The 17,369-nt window shown below is 38.7% G+C and overlaps 1 protein-coding gene across 4 annotated transcripts in view; it reads right to left on the bottom strand.

Moving 5' to 3' along the window:
• Positions 1-17,369, bottom strand: part of CPED1 (cadherin like and PC-esterase domain containing 1) — a 111,191-nt gene that overhangs the window by 39,811 nt on the left and 54,011 nt on the right. For 3 of the 4 annotated variants that reach the window (XM_044423116.1, XM_044423119.1, XM_044423118.1), the window contains 6 exons: positions 16,579-16,683; positions 16,209-16,378; positions 13,985-14,052; positions 12,055-12,099; positions 11,161-11,347; positions 6,958-7,126 (listed from right to left, as the gene is read on the bottom strand). In XM_044423116.1, the coding sequence (XP_044279051.1) occupies positions 6,958-7,126; positions 11,161-11,347; positions 12,055-12,099; positions 13,985-14,052; positions 16,209-16,378; positions 16,579-16,683 (744 nt within the window). The remainder of the gene's footprint in view (positions 1-6,957; positions 7,127-11,160; positions 11,348-12,054; positions 12,100-13,984; positions 14,053-16,208; positions 16,379-16,578; positions 16,684-17,369) is intronic. The other variant, XM_044423117.1, reaches the window with a different exon arrangement.

Raw genomic sequence — 17,369 nt, 5'->3', positions numbered from 1 at the left:
GTTTATTATTTCCAAAGAAGTTATTAACAGTAGTAGATTCTCTTTTCCTCTTCCATCACAGAGAGCACGTGGAAGGAAAGGTGAGTCATTGCTCAGATTATAGGGAGCAGCACCTGGGGTTTTTTTGTTTTGTTTTTGTTTTGTTTTTTGGTGGCCTTTCATCCACTCTTTTTAAAAAGCTTCAGGAAAACAGTATTTGACTGAAAGCGGCTGGAGCCAGATGGCAGGACCTGAATAGATTCCCTATTCACCCTCAGCATTGGGACAAGTGCATTGCCTTCCCTACTGAATATGTATGGCTAACCATCGCTGTTGATTCATATAATATGGCTGATGTGTGTTAAATCTAATGTGTTTAGGTGAAAACTTGGCCTTTTTATGTTCACTGGACTTTTTACGTGTATGGCTGCTGGGAGAGCTGCTGCCATTAAAGAAGCCACCCTGCAGGAATCGGTTTGGGTTCAAATAACATGATGACCCATGTGGATACCAACCTATGATGGGTTGTTATGTCATGTGAACTCAGCTGAAGCAGAACTAGAAGGCTTTCACTAGGCATTTTCAGATAGACTGAAAGCACCTAACCACCCCCCCTCAAAGAAAGAGGACTTTTTCCTTTTGGTCAGATAGCACTGTTTGCTTTATATATGCTATTTTGGATCAAATAGCTCAACTGGTGCATTACAGGCTGCATTCTTGCCCACTTGCCCTGTAAGGACTAAGAAGGCAAATGTGGTTATGCCTCTTGATGTGACAGGCCTGATCAGAGATAAAGTAGCATCCTGCCAACCTACTGTAGTTAAAGCAAGGGAGCTAGCATCATGCAGCACCCCTTCTCAGCTTTTGGAAGATTTTCCTTTAGCATTTGCTGTGCCTTAGACATGCTAACTTATACAAAAAATGAGCCTATGGCTTATATGGAGGGCATCTGATCCAGAAATATCCTGAATGCTTTGCGGAATTCAATTTCATGTTCTAAGCAATATTTTATTTCATGTTTTTTAAAATGTTAAAAAGGAATGGCTTCCCATAAAGTTCTATTCTTGTTGTTGCATGCTATCAGGTTGTCTCTGACTTAGGCAACGCTATGAATGAATGGCCACCAAATTGTCCTGTTCTTGACAGCCTGCATGGCTTCTTTTACTTCCAAGGAAAACTCTGTCTTGATTTTATCTAGAATCCCACTTTTCATATTTTGTCATTCCAAAGGATTCAGCAAGCTCTCCTTCAGCACCACGTTCTGCATGCATAAATTTCCTTCCTGTCCCGCTTTCATACACATGCGTAATGATTGGGGATATAATAATGCGGATAATCTTGGCTTTGGATTCTACTAGATGATCTTTTCTAGTTCCCTCATTAGATGGCTTTTGTCATCTAGTTTATTGTCTGCAGTCTTCATTTGAACTGATGACTAAACCAAGATATGCTCCTGGCTTAGTCGTCTTTCAATTTCTTTCACAATTTCAGTGTCTTCATTGTTGACCTTAAAGCTATGTAATTCATCTGTAGGAATGATTCAGGTTTTCTTAATGTTCAGCTGCAGTCCTGCTTTGGCACCTTCACTTTCATCAGGAATCATTCAGATTTACTACTGCTTTTGGCCAATATTATGGACCCATTTTTATGTATATATAAATGTCCTCATAACCTCTATTCCTGCCAATTTCTTGTCTTTCCTGCACTGAAACTTCATCTTAAAAATATCTTTTTGCATATGCACACACATGCGCAAGCACGCACGCACACAAAGATATGCAAATTTCTTTTAATATGCACAGGTTGGTTTCAAATGTACACAGATCTATATTCTCATCAGTTCAACAAAAAACTGCATTCAGTATTCCCTTTTTAGCAGATTTTGCACCCAATTCCCAAATTGATCTTCCCCCATCAAACTGGAAGTTAAGGAGTGTATTGGAAGCTTAGGGGGCACCTTTTGAACCTGGGCCATTTGTCAGTTCAATGATCACATATTTCTGTTTCCTTAGGCATCATTAGGCTTGCTAGGATGCGATGTTCTTTAGTATATTAACCACAAAAGAAGGAAGGAGGAGGAGGAGGCTAGGAAGATTAGGTGATATTGATGAAAAATATCTGAAGTGTTGCAAGCAACCAGCTTCTTTGACAAGACCAACAGCCTGCAATAATGACGAATGAGATCACATTTAATTATAAATGCCTCACCTCTATAAGAAGAACAGAGCAGGAAAGGCTAAAAGCCACACAAAAAGGGAGCTTAAAGGGAATTTAAATTAGTTAAGTGGCACACAGAGTTAATCCTTCCTCAGCCTACTGGTCATTCATGAAAATAGTCTGCTGATGTCATTTCATTCATTCGTGATCAACTGCAAAAACATGCCTTGCATTCTCGAATATAGGGTCTCTGAGGTTTCAGGGTGCTAGGAGACCGGGGCAGTGAAATCGACACAAATGCACATGGAAACTTAGCCTGGAAACTAACCACCCCCCCACCTTTGAAAAAAAGGTTCAAACAATGAATGAAAAAAGAGAAATTTTCCTGTGACATTTCAGATTCATTATGTGATTCTCAGATTTTCTATTTCTAAATTCCTATGTAAATTCCAGTTTGTAAATTTCATATCACAGGTGGCCCTGAAAGAATTAAAGATACTTGAAAACAGTTGGCGCTGGCTTTTTCCCATTCATGCCATGATCATGAAGTGTTTTGGGTTCACTGCAGCATTTTATCTTTAAGTCTCTTCTTGAGATTATGCAAACTGGCTGTTTGTCAGCTTTTGCTATCCCCATTTTGACAGCTACCTTTAAGGGGGTAATTCCTTCAAAATGCCCCTGTGGTACCTTGGAGATGCTGCTTGTGGTTGCTAGGCAGTTTTCTTTACTGTTTTATTCCCCTAATTTTTGCAGATACTTGCACAATACTAGACACTACATACCTGTACATTATCTTCTAAATATAAATATGTTTGTGCATTTAATCTTCTAAATTCCACCTTAAAATGTAATTTTAACATCAACAGCTGTCAAAAGTTCCTGTTTCCACAAATGGGGTGGCTTGCCTTTTGTATATTTCCATGGTGGTAGAATCTCAGGAACAAAACCAAAGACCCCTTTGGACACATAAATCTGGAAAAGACTACAAAGCTCATGAGGAGCTTGCTGTGAAGAGAGTGAATAAGCCACCACCTTCTTTGCGTGAGCTAAAATCACTTGCAGCTTTGGTTACATTTGTTAGCCTGCCTTTTGACAGCTTTCAGATGGAAACAAAGGGAAAAATTAACTCATTTGTGGCATCTGTAGGATAATGACCAGAGTGGGGACTTGCTATACTTTGCTAGCATGTCCTACACCTGCACGCTTTGCCTACCGAAGGCTTTCCATTCCTGTACTTGCACAAATGCGGCTATCTACAGTTGTGCAAGAATAGGTACAAATTATTACTTTTTTCTGCAATTAAGTGTGAAAATTGAGGAGGACTGTGCTCTAAATGCACAGTATAGGCAGAATTCAGTGCTGCCCAACTGCTGATGCATTGCTAGTGTAAATTAACTCCATTCATATGGCGACAGCATAAGCTGGCTCAGTAGGTTTGCTCCAGCTTATGCTACTACAGTACTGTTGGAGTACTGATAGAATAGTGTATAGTTAATCAATAGTGTAAGCAGACCGGCAGTGCTGGTGACTATTCTCTATCTAAAGAGCCTCCCTCTAGAAGAACTTCCGGCAATTATTTAGGAAATATGTTTTAAGCTAGGTTTTGCTTTTTTCCTAGACCCAAGCTAGGCACTTACCATACAAGGTTAGCCACAGCATATTTAGGGATCTTAAGAAATCCCAAAGAGTTTACTTGAACATTGAATACTCTCTTTGTTCTTTCTTCCATCTGCAAGGTAATTTTAACATCATCTGGCACAAGCTGCTTTTAATTAAGACAACATGATAATTTCATTTTCACAATAATATTGACTGACCCTACTTAAGACACACTGAGTTATAAATGACTGATGCTAATGTGCTGATTTTGTGTCAGACACACATTTTTCATTTTTCTTCTAAGTTCTGCACTGTCAACCAATGAAAGAAGCATTCATTCATTTATTGAATGCATTGGCCAGTTAATTAATAGGTTAAATTTGCACAACTCTGCATGTGATAAAACTAATATTTCTGAAGGGAAGGCACATGCATTCTGAACTAGGAATGGAGCCAAACAGCAACTGTGCAGCCTGCTCTGAAATGCCTGGTGTGATGACGGGCCCCACCCTGGTGGTGGAGGGTGCTGTTCATGCACCTTCCTTGCCAAAATGTAAATTGAGGACCAGAGGTGGATCAGGCATGCAAGAGAGCTCAGGCCTCCATTTAACTCCTTAACCTGTTTCACAAGTGGCAAAGGGAGGGCACTCATCAATTCAACAGGTGGAGTCAAAAAGAGAGGGAAGGAGAAGCATTTGCTAAAATGATGCCCAATTAATAGGAAAGAGAATTTTAAAAATAATTAGTTAATTGGATTGATTACTGAGTTAAGTACTGCAGACTTATTCTCTCTCTCTCTCTCTCTCTCTCTCTCTCTCTCTCTCTCTCTCTCTCTGTATTCTCATTACATATGAAATGTAGATTCTTTAACATAATAATAGATGCACCTAACACAAGCCTAATATAGTTAGATTAAATTCTATGCAATATAGCATTTTGGTGTTTTGTTTTACCTGCTATTTTATTATTGCTTTACAGAAAACTCAGGTATTAGCTTATTTCTCTTAATTGGACCATTTTTTACCTTGTATGATCATTTTTTCTCAGATCCATTCAATTCTGGACAATTATTAGTTTTTACAGACCAAAGTACTGAGAACAAATTTATGTTCTCATATCTGAGGCATCTAAGGAAAGTTACATGATAGTTAAACAATGGATCTCTCCAAGCTCCAACTTCTAATACCTGATTTTATGTGTCCCTTATATAGCAACTACACATTTATTTGAAATATGATCCTAGAGACATTGGGCCTAAGTTGTAATTACCTTTTTTCTTTCTTCCTGAGACAGGAAGGCACATTTTAAATACAGTCCTTTCAATCTAACACAAACATAACATAAAGCCTACAACCTCTTAATTTACAGGAAATGCAGACCTACAAAATGGCATAATGCAAACAACAGGAAACCCAAGCCTCTTAAGATGCCATCGTGGCTCAACAGTTCATCCCCTGACTAATTTGCTTTTAATGAGGATATTATAGGCACTGTGAAAAAGAGAAACAGCGATGATTTGGTATTCTTAGGGGCTGCTTGGCTTTAGAACTGCACACTTCTTTACTGAATACCCTTGAACTTAATCCAGGATTACTCAAACGCATGAGAATTGTTGGCAGACTGGAAACAACATCCCTCGCTCTCCCTTTGTATTGTAACCTTCATCACGGTATCAGCTTGCAGTGAAACTTGAATATCCTAACGGGATTAGACATGAAAGAAAAGAGTCTCAGGACTGGACTTTCAACTGAAACCCTGCTGTGAGAAAGACCACGCCACTGTCTTTGACCTTTTCCTTCCTATGCAGGAGTCCAGTTGTGCCTAGTCAAGTGTCTAAAGAAGACCCCATCCATTTGCTCTCTGTTTATCCTTTTGCTCCTAGAACAAGTGTCTGGTTACTAAAGAGAAAAGAGCATGGAAGTCTCTGATCTTTGGCACAGGCAAACCCAGCCAGCGTGAGTAATGTACGCCAGTACAGAAAAATACACTGTCAATACAATATTGCAGCTATGAAGAATTTCTTGTGGGAATTGCCCTTGTAAACTCAGATTTACAAAGCATCATTAGAAACTTTACATGATACAATCAATCATTTCTAAAATGTAGTAGCCACACAATTGCTAATGTTTCTTGGGGTAATAAACACACAAATAGAATGAAAGAGCAGCAATCGATTCAAAGCCTCATAGGCTAAAACAAAGGTAACGAGAAGTGGTATTTGTAAAGGGGAGTTGCTCCCCAAAAGGGTGTGCCTTCATTAGAATTAAAATAAAATACTGGCTGGGGTCCAAGGAGCTTGTTCAGGCAAACCCAAAGGCTTGGCCATGCCCAGTGGGATTCCCACCTTTAAACAGCAGACTCCTGTACCATATCACTAACTGCTTTCAAAGTTGGCTTTCAAAGCAGTTTGCAGTACAGCATAGAGGCCTGCATTGAAGTAACACAAACTCGAAGTTCCCTTCGATACATGGAAGTAGTATTACATGGAAGTAGACATATTTAAAATTACTTGTGAAATATCCACAGATCATCCCACTAAATCTCCTCTTTTTATTATCACCTTCAAAATCTTCCTAATTTGGAGCATTTATAATACAGTGAGTTGAATGGAAAATATATTCTGACAATGAGGTGTTTTCTTTTAAAAAAGGAAAGGTCACTTATATTACTCAAGCAGTCAAGAAAATGATCTTGGAAGTCTTTTCCGAGTTTTGCCTGCAGAAAGAGTTTAGGCAAGTAGGAAACATCAGAGAACTGGTTATCTATCCAACTTTCCCCCACCTGGAACCCTTCAGATCTGCTGAATGACAAGTCATAGCACCTTGGCATGCTATATGGGGATGACTGGGAGTTGTCCTCACCTGGTCTACATTGACCGGCAGGGTTTCCAACCTATGAGAACTTTGGATGGAAAGTTTACTCTCTAGCACTGACCTACAGCCTTTATTCTGGTGTCTAGTCAAACAGGCAATCGTCCATGTGCACACTGAGATGCATCTGCCCATCAACAGGCTGAAACTGAGAAATAGTTGTAGGAAGGAAAAAGATTGACCAAAACATCAGAACCACCAAACCTTGAAGACACCTGAATAATGAATGAAGGAAAAGACAATAGAGGAGGCCTTGAAACAGATTTCCAATTTCTTCTCTTACACGGCAACACGTGAAATGGTAAGAGTTAAGGGTAAAAGTTTTGTTTTGGTAAAAGTATGTAAAAATTACCTGTACAAAACCACACAACATGTGGTCATCAAACAATGGCAAGCTTGGGCGGTCTTCTCGGTAAATGATGATTTTATAGATGCTGACAACTTCATGGAGTGCTTGAGATTCATATGTTACCAGAATATTTACTCTGTTTATTCCAAGTCCAAGAGGGTAATTTGCATCACTGTAAGATATGAGTAGTGAGGTTGAGGGAAAGGCAGGCAAAATAAAATGTCAATTAAAAAAAACCCTAATTTTATATATCAGTTCATGCTATAAGTATCCCAGGTCATAAGACTGTTGTTAATTTTTTTAAATTTCCTTTACAGATGGTGGATAAACTTACAGTGATATGCCAAGCTATCTTTCTGTTCTCTCCTTATTTCCCCATATTGCTACTAATATTTCCAACTGTTTTACACCTACATCTGCCTGGATATAAGATCATTATCTCCAACTCCGTATGCAGAAGACAGAATTCATGGCATCTCTTCCTTAAACTTTATATTCACTTTCCTTTTCCCCTCTTGGCATCAACACATTTCCATGTTATCTTTGACCACTGGCCTTCTTTCTTAGTTTATATTTCTGTTATAGTTATTGCTTGGCAATTCTCTCTATAATATTTTAAAAAGTTGTTCTGTTTTATTAACTAATTCCACTAGGTATTATCATATGTGCTTACTGCTCTTTCATTATTTTCTCTTCAAACTTATTTTTGTCTCAACTCTTCTCCTTTGTTAAGTCCCCCCCCCCCCGTTTTTTGCACCCTTTGCTTCCACTATATCTTCCTATTATGTTTTAATGTCTTTCACACAGCAATGCTAACATGGTTGTAGTAGGGAGTCCATGGAGGTCCATGTGCCACTTAGCATAGAATCATAGACTAGCAGAGTGGGAAGGGGCCCATGAGGCCATTGAGTACAACTCCCTGCTCAATGCATCTTTGGCCCCGCCAATTCATCCCAGGAAGGCTGCTAGCTTTTTGCTGTTGTTGTTCTTCCTTTTTCCACCTTTTTCTGGAGGTATGCTGGGAGAGAGAGGAAACCCAGGAACCTGGAGATTCCTAGCCACCTCCTACAGGACCAAGATCAAGAGTAGGCCTGGTCAGGCACTGCCAAGTGCCCACAATCCAGCAGGGACCCACTGCTCCAAGGCTCCTGGAGTTGCTGTCTCCCCTCAAAAACCTGGAGCCAATACTGACCAAAACCCTTGCAAGCCACCCGAGAGCCATATAATGGAGTCCTTAACATGTAAGACTCTTTAGGGTCTTTCTGGGAGAAGGTGCAGAAACAGAAGCATACATAATTTCTTTCCTGTGAGGAAAGGCTAAATCATGTGTGGCTTTTTGGTTGAGATAAAAATGGTAACTAAGGGAGGTTGTATAAGTTTTTGATGTTCAGCATGTGGAGAATATGGACAGAGAGACTTTTGACTGTCTCTTATAGCACAGTAAACCTAAGGTGATCCCACAAAGTTGATGGGGGGTGGGAGGGATTCAAAGACAGACCAAAGAAAGTACTTATTCAGTAACGCATAGTTAATTTACACATGATATGGTGACTGCCATTAGCTTAGATGGTTTTAAATGAAGCAAAGGCAACAAGCATGAAAGGACTATTGATGGATATTAATCATACAATTACTGTGCAAATCTTCCATCTTCAGTAGCAACATCAGGCCATTGCCTTCATAACCTGCACATGAGCATCCTGGGGGCACCGATTCAGTCTTTGAGAACCAGGTTCCTGGACTAAATGGAACCCTGTTCTGATGCATTAAGGATCCTTTTCTGCTCCCCCCACCAATCCATCTTGTTGCTTTCTTTGTATTCAGATGCTCAGCTTCTCCATTTACCAAATGCTCTTATTCTTACTATACCGCAAGAGGTATTTCATCTCTGTCTTTAGTGTTGTAACCCCTTATGTGGAAGTCTACCCATTCTGTTGACTGGCTTTCTATCTGTCTTATTTTAAGAAACCATAAAACCCTCCATATTCTTTTTCTTTTTTCACTGAATATGTTTTCCTTGTATTATAAACAACCCTTAATACAATCTCATACTTGTAGCATTAAATTAGAATCATTGTTTTAAAAAAATCTATTTTTTAAAAAAATAACACCAATTATTTTGTTGGTTTTGCTTTGCCCCACAATATCATATCAGCAAATTGCTTTATACCAGTGTAGGAGAACTAAACTTTACAGAAGAATAACACGGTGTCACTAGTCATATGAAAGCTGACCCAATTTTCACCAACACTGGGTTCTGTTATAAAAATTTAGATGACAGAGGTTATTTCTAAATATAGAATTCAGCTTCAGTTTGGTCACGACAGCTGACAAGATGGTTGTCAATGTTGCCAAAAGAAGTTTGAGTCAAAAGAGATTATATGTGTCAGCTGGGTCTGGAAATCGCTGGCTCTCCAAGCATGAAAGGCCATTGAACCAATCAGTTGTGGAGACAGTTTTGTTCTGATGGAGACTAGAAAGGCTAAGAAGAAGGAGAAAGTTTCTCTCATATAGACCCATCAAGAACATAATGCCATGTCCCTGTATTTTCTTAAAATTTGGTGATCATTCATCAGTCATTGCTGCCATTTTTCCCCTTTTAGTAGCAAGTGATGTCATGACTTTCCTAACAAAGAATCCTACTTCAGCAAGAAGCAGATCATACATTAGATATTGGACACTAAGATAGCATTCATAAGTGTGAGTTTTATGAAAGGCATTGCCTTTATGCCACAAAGAATTGTTGCACTCCATGTATTACCAATATTCCAACTCCCTGCAACCTCCCAGGATGAAGCAGGATTTCCATTCCAGTGATGACCAAAGTCACCATTATTTAATTTAGTTAGGATGCAATTCAATGCATGCTGAGATTGAAAAACATATTAAAATTCCTAGCATTACCCACCCAGCCAAGTATCCTGGATTGAACATCAGGCAATTATTTGTGAGAACTCTATGAATGCAAACATAAATTAGCTATATTCAGATAATTAGCTACAAGGTATTGGATCCAGATGTGATCATAACTAGGACAGGCCCATTGATTTCTTCTCTATGACTAAGTCTGGATCTAATCCACTATATGTAAAGAGAAACGTTTACATATATATGAGACTGCATGTCCAGACAGCCATTCCTAATTTTACCCACCAAATTATGTTGGAAGAGGATTAGATAGAAACGTTTCCTGCTGCACATGAAGGCCCTGTGGGATCATCTGGATTGCAGTTAAGTGGCTTTGAGCGACCCTCACACTTTATCTGCCTTGTTTCCCACAGGAAAAAATAGTTTAGTTCTGTGGGGTAGATTGACTTCAGATTGCCAAATTACACATTGGTAATTGACTGATACCTTTTGGAAAACGAATACGGACTCTTGATGAGAGAAGGCTCTCTACGCACATTTGGCAACTTTATTCCTGCAGGATTCCTGGCAGATGCACTTATGTACAGTCTGTTTTTGCACAGGGGTTATAAAACGGTGCAAGGGAAATAACGGGGTCAGGGTTTGCTGCTGTGATTTTGCCTTCTGGGCATATTGACTGTGCAAAGATTCAGCCAGGCAAAGAGTTCTACAGAAGGGAAGGCCGCCACAGGTGTGCAAACTTCAACAGAAGTACTGCTTGAACGGAAAACATACAAAGGAGGAGTACGCAACATGTCCCACAGGCCACAAGTGCTCCCTTGAGTTTTTATATTTGTGGCCCCTCAGCACCTCTGCCACTGAGGTGGCACTGGTTGCTTTAAGACAAGGTGCATGGGGAGCGTTATTTTATCTGAAAACAAAGCAAGCCCTCTCCTCATCTTGTTTTAAGTGGAAATGGGTGTGTGGGGGGAGGGGGTGTACTGTTGAGAATTTCAGCAGCAATTGTTCCACCAGGAAAGGATATGCCCCCAATGTTGGGTTCCGGAGGGAGAACCGGGCCCCTAGAGTCACTAAGGTTGCCCATCCCTGCTGAAGAGGCTGCTTCACATGGCATTTCTGAAACAGAGCATGCTTTTTTTGGTGCTAAAACTGGAAAAAACTGGAAAACTGGTTTAAAATGGAAAGCTGCCCAAAAGAATGGGGAGCTGATTCCTCAAACAGGGTGTCTGCTGCCTCTGCAGAATGGCATTTTAAATGGCTACTGTGTCATGGCTGCATACAAGCATTTTGATAGCTCTATTCCTTGCCCTGAGCAGAACAACCCATTACCCCAAATACCTTGGTCCTTTCTTCTCATCCAGGTGAACATCACACTGACAATTTACTGGCTCTGCTCTAATCTTTACTGTTACTACATCAAACGGGACTTCAGAATAGTATTCCTTTATCTTTGGGTCAAAAATAGGATTTAAGTCCAAAGGTGGACTGGTGAAGATCTGCCTAATATACGGAAGAGTATCTTTATCTGTTAAAAAAAAGAAAAAAAAATTCCAATTAAAACTCAAGAATTAGTCTCTTATTCTTACCCACATTTGATTTAATGTTCCTTTGCATATGAAGATCGGTTCATTTTTGTTGTTGTTTTAATAAGCAAATTCCACAATTCTTCCTTTAAGGTCACCTTTAGTATGGATTATATATATAAAAAAGAACACTTTGTATGGATTATAGTGGGAAAAACTTTCTCCATTGATTAATCAAAGCATTTGTGAAGCTGATAATAAGGAAAAAATATATAATGATTGGTGGTCATCAGTAATAGTTTTGTACTTTTCAGCTTTTGAAAGTTTCATATTATGTTTTCTCTTGTTGCTGTATTTTTATGGTTTTAGCTTTTGTGAAGAGGCCAGAGAATTTCAGCAACTGGGTGGCACAGAGGTTTAATAAATAAATAAATAAACAGCTATATTAGAAAGGAATAATATAGTCTAGAATATGACTATTCTAGACAATAGTCTGCTTTTTCTTACATTTATAACTCTATTAACAGATCTATAAATTCATCCTAAATATTTATTTTACCTGATCAACTGTAAGCTACCAAGAGAAAAGTAAAAAGGGAAAGAAAAATCTTTCCTCTAAGAAGGATATAAAAAAATAGGATACAATTTTGTTGAACTGGCGCCATCTATTGCCAAAATCATAGGTTTAGTCAGTACAGATTAGACTTACCATAACTGCAGTGCATTTCTTTAGCCAGGTTTGGAAAACTAAATCCTAAAAGGTAAACAAACACAATTTAGGATAGTCTGTACTATATCTGCTGAGATATATGCATCTGAGAAACAATGCAAACATTACAGCACATCCACAGACTGTTAAAAAACTTACTATTATCATTAAGTTTTCTAGAAAACTACACTTTGTCTGTCTTCAGCCTGGTCATAGAGGAGGGCAGCCCTGTTGACAGAGCAGCAAGAATGGATTCTTTCAATAAGCACACTAAGGACTAGATACTTTCTTGAGATTCATGGCCAGACTGAAAATGCAACATGTACGAATACAAAGTCATAAAGTTCCACTATCTATAAACACACACACACACACACACAGATATAGAATAGGGTACCATACATGCTGAGCAAATCCAATCTATGTTAACAGTGTTCTCGGCTTAATTAGAAAACAAACTAGGCAACTTTTCCAGTAATACAGTAATGTTGTCAACTAAACAGTAATACATAAAACTGATTGCCTTTGCCAGGAAACTTAGATATTGCAATATAATAAGTTCTCCTCTAACATTGCAATAGAAAATGCAATATAATAACCGTCTCTAAATTATGGTCTGCAAATTCTCTGAACCACAAAGACAGCAGGGTTTCAAGGAAGAATTCTTATTGAATATTCTGTTTAGCAAGGCAGATGGTTAAACATTCAGATTGGCCAATGTAAACACCATTCAAAGCTTATAAACTTGGCCATTTCGTAGATAGTTAGCCCCTTTGATCCCAACTGGGAATTAAATGCCAAAAATAGGAACAGAATTGAGCTGCTAAGGATATCAGATGTTGCTGTAGAGTACAGTACAATCTTAACAATAGATGACCTTTGGCTTTTCCTTGCTCAGAGAAAAATGTTCAAATTGAGAAATATCAATTTCTACTATTTTAGAGTGCACAGTTGTCACCTGGCTATTTCTGTAGGAATCTTGCCCCATCATAGAACTGTAGCAAAAGTCCTGTTGGTCAAAATACAATTAAATCCACTATGGAGGTTAATTTAATTTCTAAGCCAAACATTAATTACATGTTAGCCATGCACTTAAGGACTCCCAGGGAAAAGTGACTGGTAGGCTTCAGTCTCATTAGTTATGCCCTGTAACCGAATGGCTATTCCATATGAGAGCATAATTTTAGCATAAAATACCTGTAAAACCGTATATATTAATCAAGTACCCTTGGAAAAATAGAAACTTCAGAAAGGTAGTATGTGCCAATAAGCTGTAGATCTTTGAAGACTCCATTTTAATGTATGATTAAACTAAAGACCAAGCTACTTATGCTAACATCCTTGTTCAATTTGGTTTCCATTGGCAGCCCAATAATATAATTTTCTGTTTAGAAAAGGCTAAGAACTGAGTTTCGGTGTGATTTATAATCAAATAATTAATGTAACAATAATGGGCAAATGCCTTCAACAAATATACTCCCAGTCTTGATTGTGGCAATAAGACGAAGTCACACCGATGACGAAAGTGAAGCTAGCGTTCAGCGGTGCCATTTTTGTGCAGCTATGTGGTCAAATGTGTTACAGCCAATTCTGGTCTAATTTAAGTCCCATTCATGTCAATGGATCTACTCTAAGTAGGAGTAAAAGCACTGGCTGCACTAATGATAACTTCTGTGAATCCATCTATGAGGAAGCATAGTCATGACCTTTCAATAGATGCTCTCAATATGAGCAGTCTCCAATTTCTTCCTACCATTTCAAACCCTTTATTGATTTACAGTGGACAGATGAAAAAGCACATGAGATGCTGCTACATGAGCAGACTTTAAATGTTTAGGTGTGTTATTTGGTTTATGAAAGAATCCTAAGTACCATGACATTTCTTTTCAGCAAATAACATTAAAGTGATGAAAAATACAAATCAGGTTACCTTTGTGTTTTTCAACAACCGTGGAAGACACTCTTGTTTTAATTATATCCTTTCCGGGGTAAGAACGCCTAACAATGAAACAGTGAATGAAAGAAAGGAATAAGAATACATCTAAAAAGAAGTGCCAAGACAGAACTTGCAAATGCTATTGTTCTTTCTGCTGTGTAATATATAGCTGTAAGGTGCTTTGCATTGTTTCTAAGGTACTTTTCTTCCACCATAATTACTTTGGTAACTGCTGACATTAATAAGATGCTGGAATTGTTCTGCAATAATAAAAGTACCAATAAAGGAAATGGAGCTTGACCTTAATAGATGGTATTAATTCCAATAATCTTTATGGGGGAAAAGTAATATAATTAAAACTACTATGGATCCTATCTGTTTTTCACGACATTCTACTATTAATCATGTAGAAAATTTTTATGGGGTCCACACTTAAGACTTGTTATTGCATATGCTAAGCTGCATTTGCCAGAAGTTCCATCTACCCCTCATTTAATGTCACTTGATTATTTTTTATTATTATTGGAGCAATGAGATGGTCAAGTTAAATGAATATTAATTAGTGCTTCATTCATGCAGTCATTCATTCATTCATTACATTTTCATACAGTCCAGTAGCTTAAGCTCTCTGGGCAGTTTATCAAGATTAAAACCTTTAAAATATGTTATTAAAATGTCTTATATTTGCAGGGATGGGTATAGCAACAATGAGCCCACAGTTTAAACAGGCCATAATGTACTAGCCCAACAGTGGGGAGTGGGATCCTGGTATTCCTAGGTGGACTATACTAGAAATCCTTAACTATAACTCTTTGTTCAATATGTCTTTCTGTGCTACTTGTCTGGCTGCTACTTCCCTTGTCATTACAGCTGTTTGGCCATGTTGGTTCCCATGTGCTGATATTATCATTCAAAACATATTACATTCTACTGAAACCAATATGAGGATTGGGCTAGCCCAGTTTGTTTCATAGAATCTCATGAACAATACTTCCTTAGCATTCCAGGAGCAGAGAGATAACGCAAATGATCAATGCTTGAATGGAATCTGCCACTCAGAATCTGAATAAAACCATCCCTATTTCTATTGTAGTGTAGTGGTACACAAAGCAATTATAATATATAGAGAGCACTCAAGGTGATGCTCTTTTGTGATGCTATATTAGCAGGAGATATTTATGTTTCCCGATCTGACTTTGAGTGATATATACTCTTTTTGTTTTATGCAAGCTATTTTTAGCATTCTTCCTATATACCTAGGATGGCCAGATGCAAAAGAAGATGATGCTCCAATAAATTTAATAGATGTGTGGAAAGGATTTTAAAAAAATAATATTCCACCCTCAGCCAATTCAGTTTGTACACATGGAAAATGCATGGCTGCACACAGGAAAAGGTCTTAGACCTAGTCCTGCTGGGCTTTAAGAAATGATGAGCAAACTGGAGATGCTTCTCACCTTCTCAGCCTGAGTTCCTCAGAGAAGATTGTTTGGCACTGCTGCAAGCAGGATGCTTAATTGGATCATTTGATTTGATTTATCTAAGCAATTCTCACATCCTGGCTATTGACCATGAACAATTTTTGCACTCATTATTGCATCTGATAAGTAATTCAAGCTGCAGTCCTGTACACACCTTCCTTCTTAGTGGAGCTTACCTTTTCGTTGACATTTACAGGATTGCATTGATTCTGAAGCAAATGAATGGAGTTACCCAGCAGAGTCGCATGTGCGACTCCAATTCCTTTTGATACGTTACAAGCTTTCTGTTATCCACTTTACAATTCTCTATATAATTTATAGCCCCTGAGGAAATCATCATCCTTGTGTGTCACCACAAACTTGGCTGTTGTCAGGAAGAGCAGCCAAGTCCTTGTGTCTCATGGGTTGCCATGCACCATGCAAAACACTTTGACCCCAAATAAGCAACCTGCTCTTTCTAGGAGCAGCCAAGCCCATTGATGCCTGCATCTCTACGGTCATCTCCACTATGAGAGTGGAGACAAGTGCAGAGATTCCCCTTGTGTGACTGCCAGCCTAATGGGTGGAAGAGCGGAGTGCAACAAGTCCCTGCTGTTATTTTGGATCTCAGATAGGAGATGACAGTGGCAATTTCTCTGTGGTTGGAGATCAAGCTTTGGAGGAACCTACGGCACTGCAGGTCAGCCTTTGGAGCACCCCTGCTGTAAATCCATAAGTACAATAAATTACTAACTTACCTTCTTGGAATATTTGTGTGTACTACTTTGTTAATGACTTGCAACTGTTCCAGTAGGTTTGAAAGGAGCCAATGCAAAGCCAGGATTGAACCTAGCTTTTCCTCCGGATTCACCATGCGATAAAGGTCATGCAGCAAAAAATGGACCTGAGGAATAGCAGAGGGGAAAAGCTGGAAGAAAAATTAATACAGAACAAATTATTAAAGGCTTGAACACACTTATCTGCATTTACTTGTTTTACTAATTTACAAAGCATATATTTTTTCTCTCCTACAGGGGAGAAGCAAACCATGGCAATCAAAAGGTGGGTGGGGAACTTCACATTAACAAAAGAGATTCATTACAAAACAGGACTATGCATGTGACTCACCAGTTCAAATTGCCCTATATTCTGAAGCTCTTTTACAAAACTGATCAGTGGGTTCAGATGTTCCAAAGTCAGACAGTGCTCTGATTCCTTCCAGGGATGCTCATTCTGTGAAAGGACAGCAGAAGCTCATACACAGCAAGAAAAGCCTGAACTTGGTCAAACAACAATGGGGTCCTATGATGAAGCATGTCCTGAGCCAGACAGCTCTTGCTGTTGCTATGGCATCATCTGAAATAAACGAGTTCTAGAGCCATGCTAGACTGTACCACTTCTCACTGCTTGTGCATATGTGGGAGAGAAGGGCTGCAGGAGGAAACAAGATCTACGAATACAACCAAAAGTTCAGCTTAGTTTTTCATTTATTTTGCTATCTGTTTCTATAAACAGTGACTTCTTTTTCTTTTTCTTTTTCTTGTCCTTGTCCTTGTCCTTGTCCTTGTTCTTCTCCTTCAGGAGGCATTCAGATTTACAACTGCCTACATACAGACAGAATTAGCACAATCCAGGAGAAGCTTTACCACTGAATTCTGCAGGTTCTCCATATTTGCACTAGAGCACACCAAGTTAGTGAAAACAATGAATTGCATTTAAAATTGAGCATTAGATGCAAAAATGCAATTATCTATGTATAAAGAGGCCTGGCATAACCCACCATTTGGGCAACCTGGCCTCTTTTCCTCAAGATAGGTTCTCTGTAGTTTTCCTATTTTCCTGCCTGGTGCAGATAGCTAATGTTTTTCTTCCATATAGTGATGGAACAGATACCATATTCTGAATTGTGAGGAGTTTGA

The sequence above is a fragment of the Varanus komodoensis genome, unplaced genomic scaffold (assembly GCF_004798865.1).
Source record: "Varanus komodoensis strain SLA01 unplaced genomic scaffold, ASM479886v1 scaffold13_1, whole genome shotgun sequence".
Lineage (NCBI taxonomy): Eukaryota > Metazoa > Chordata > Lepidosauria > Squamata > Varanidae > Varanus > Varanus komodoensis.
Note: the sequence above shows the minus strand (reverse complement) of the source record. Positions and strands in the feature narration are given on the sequence as shown.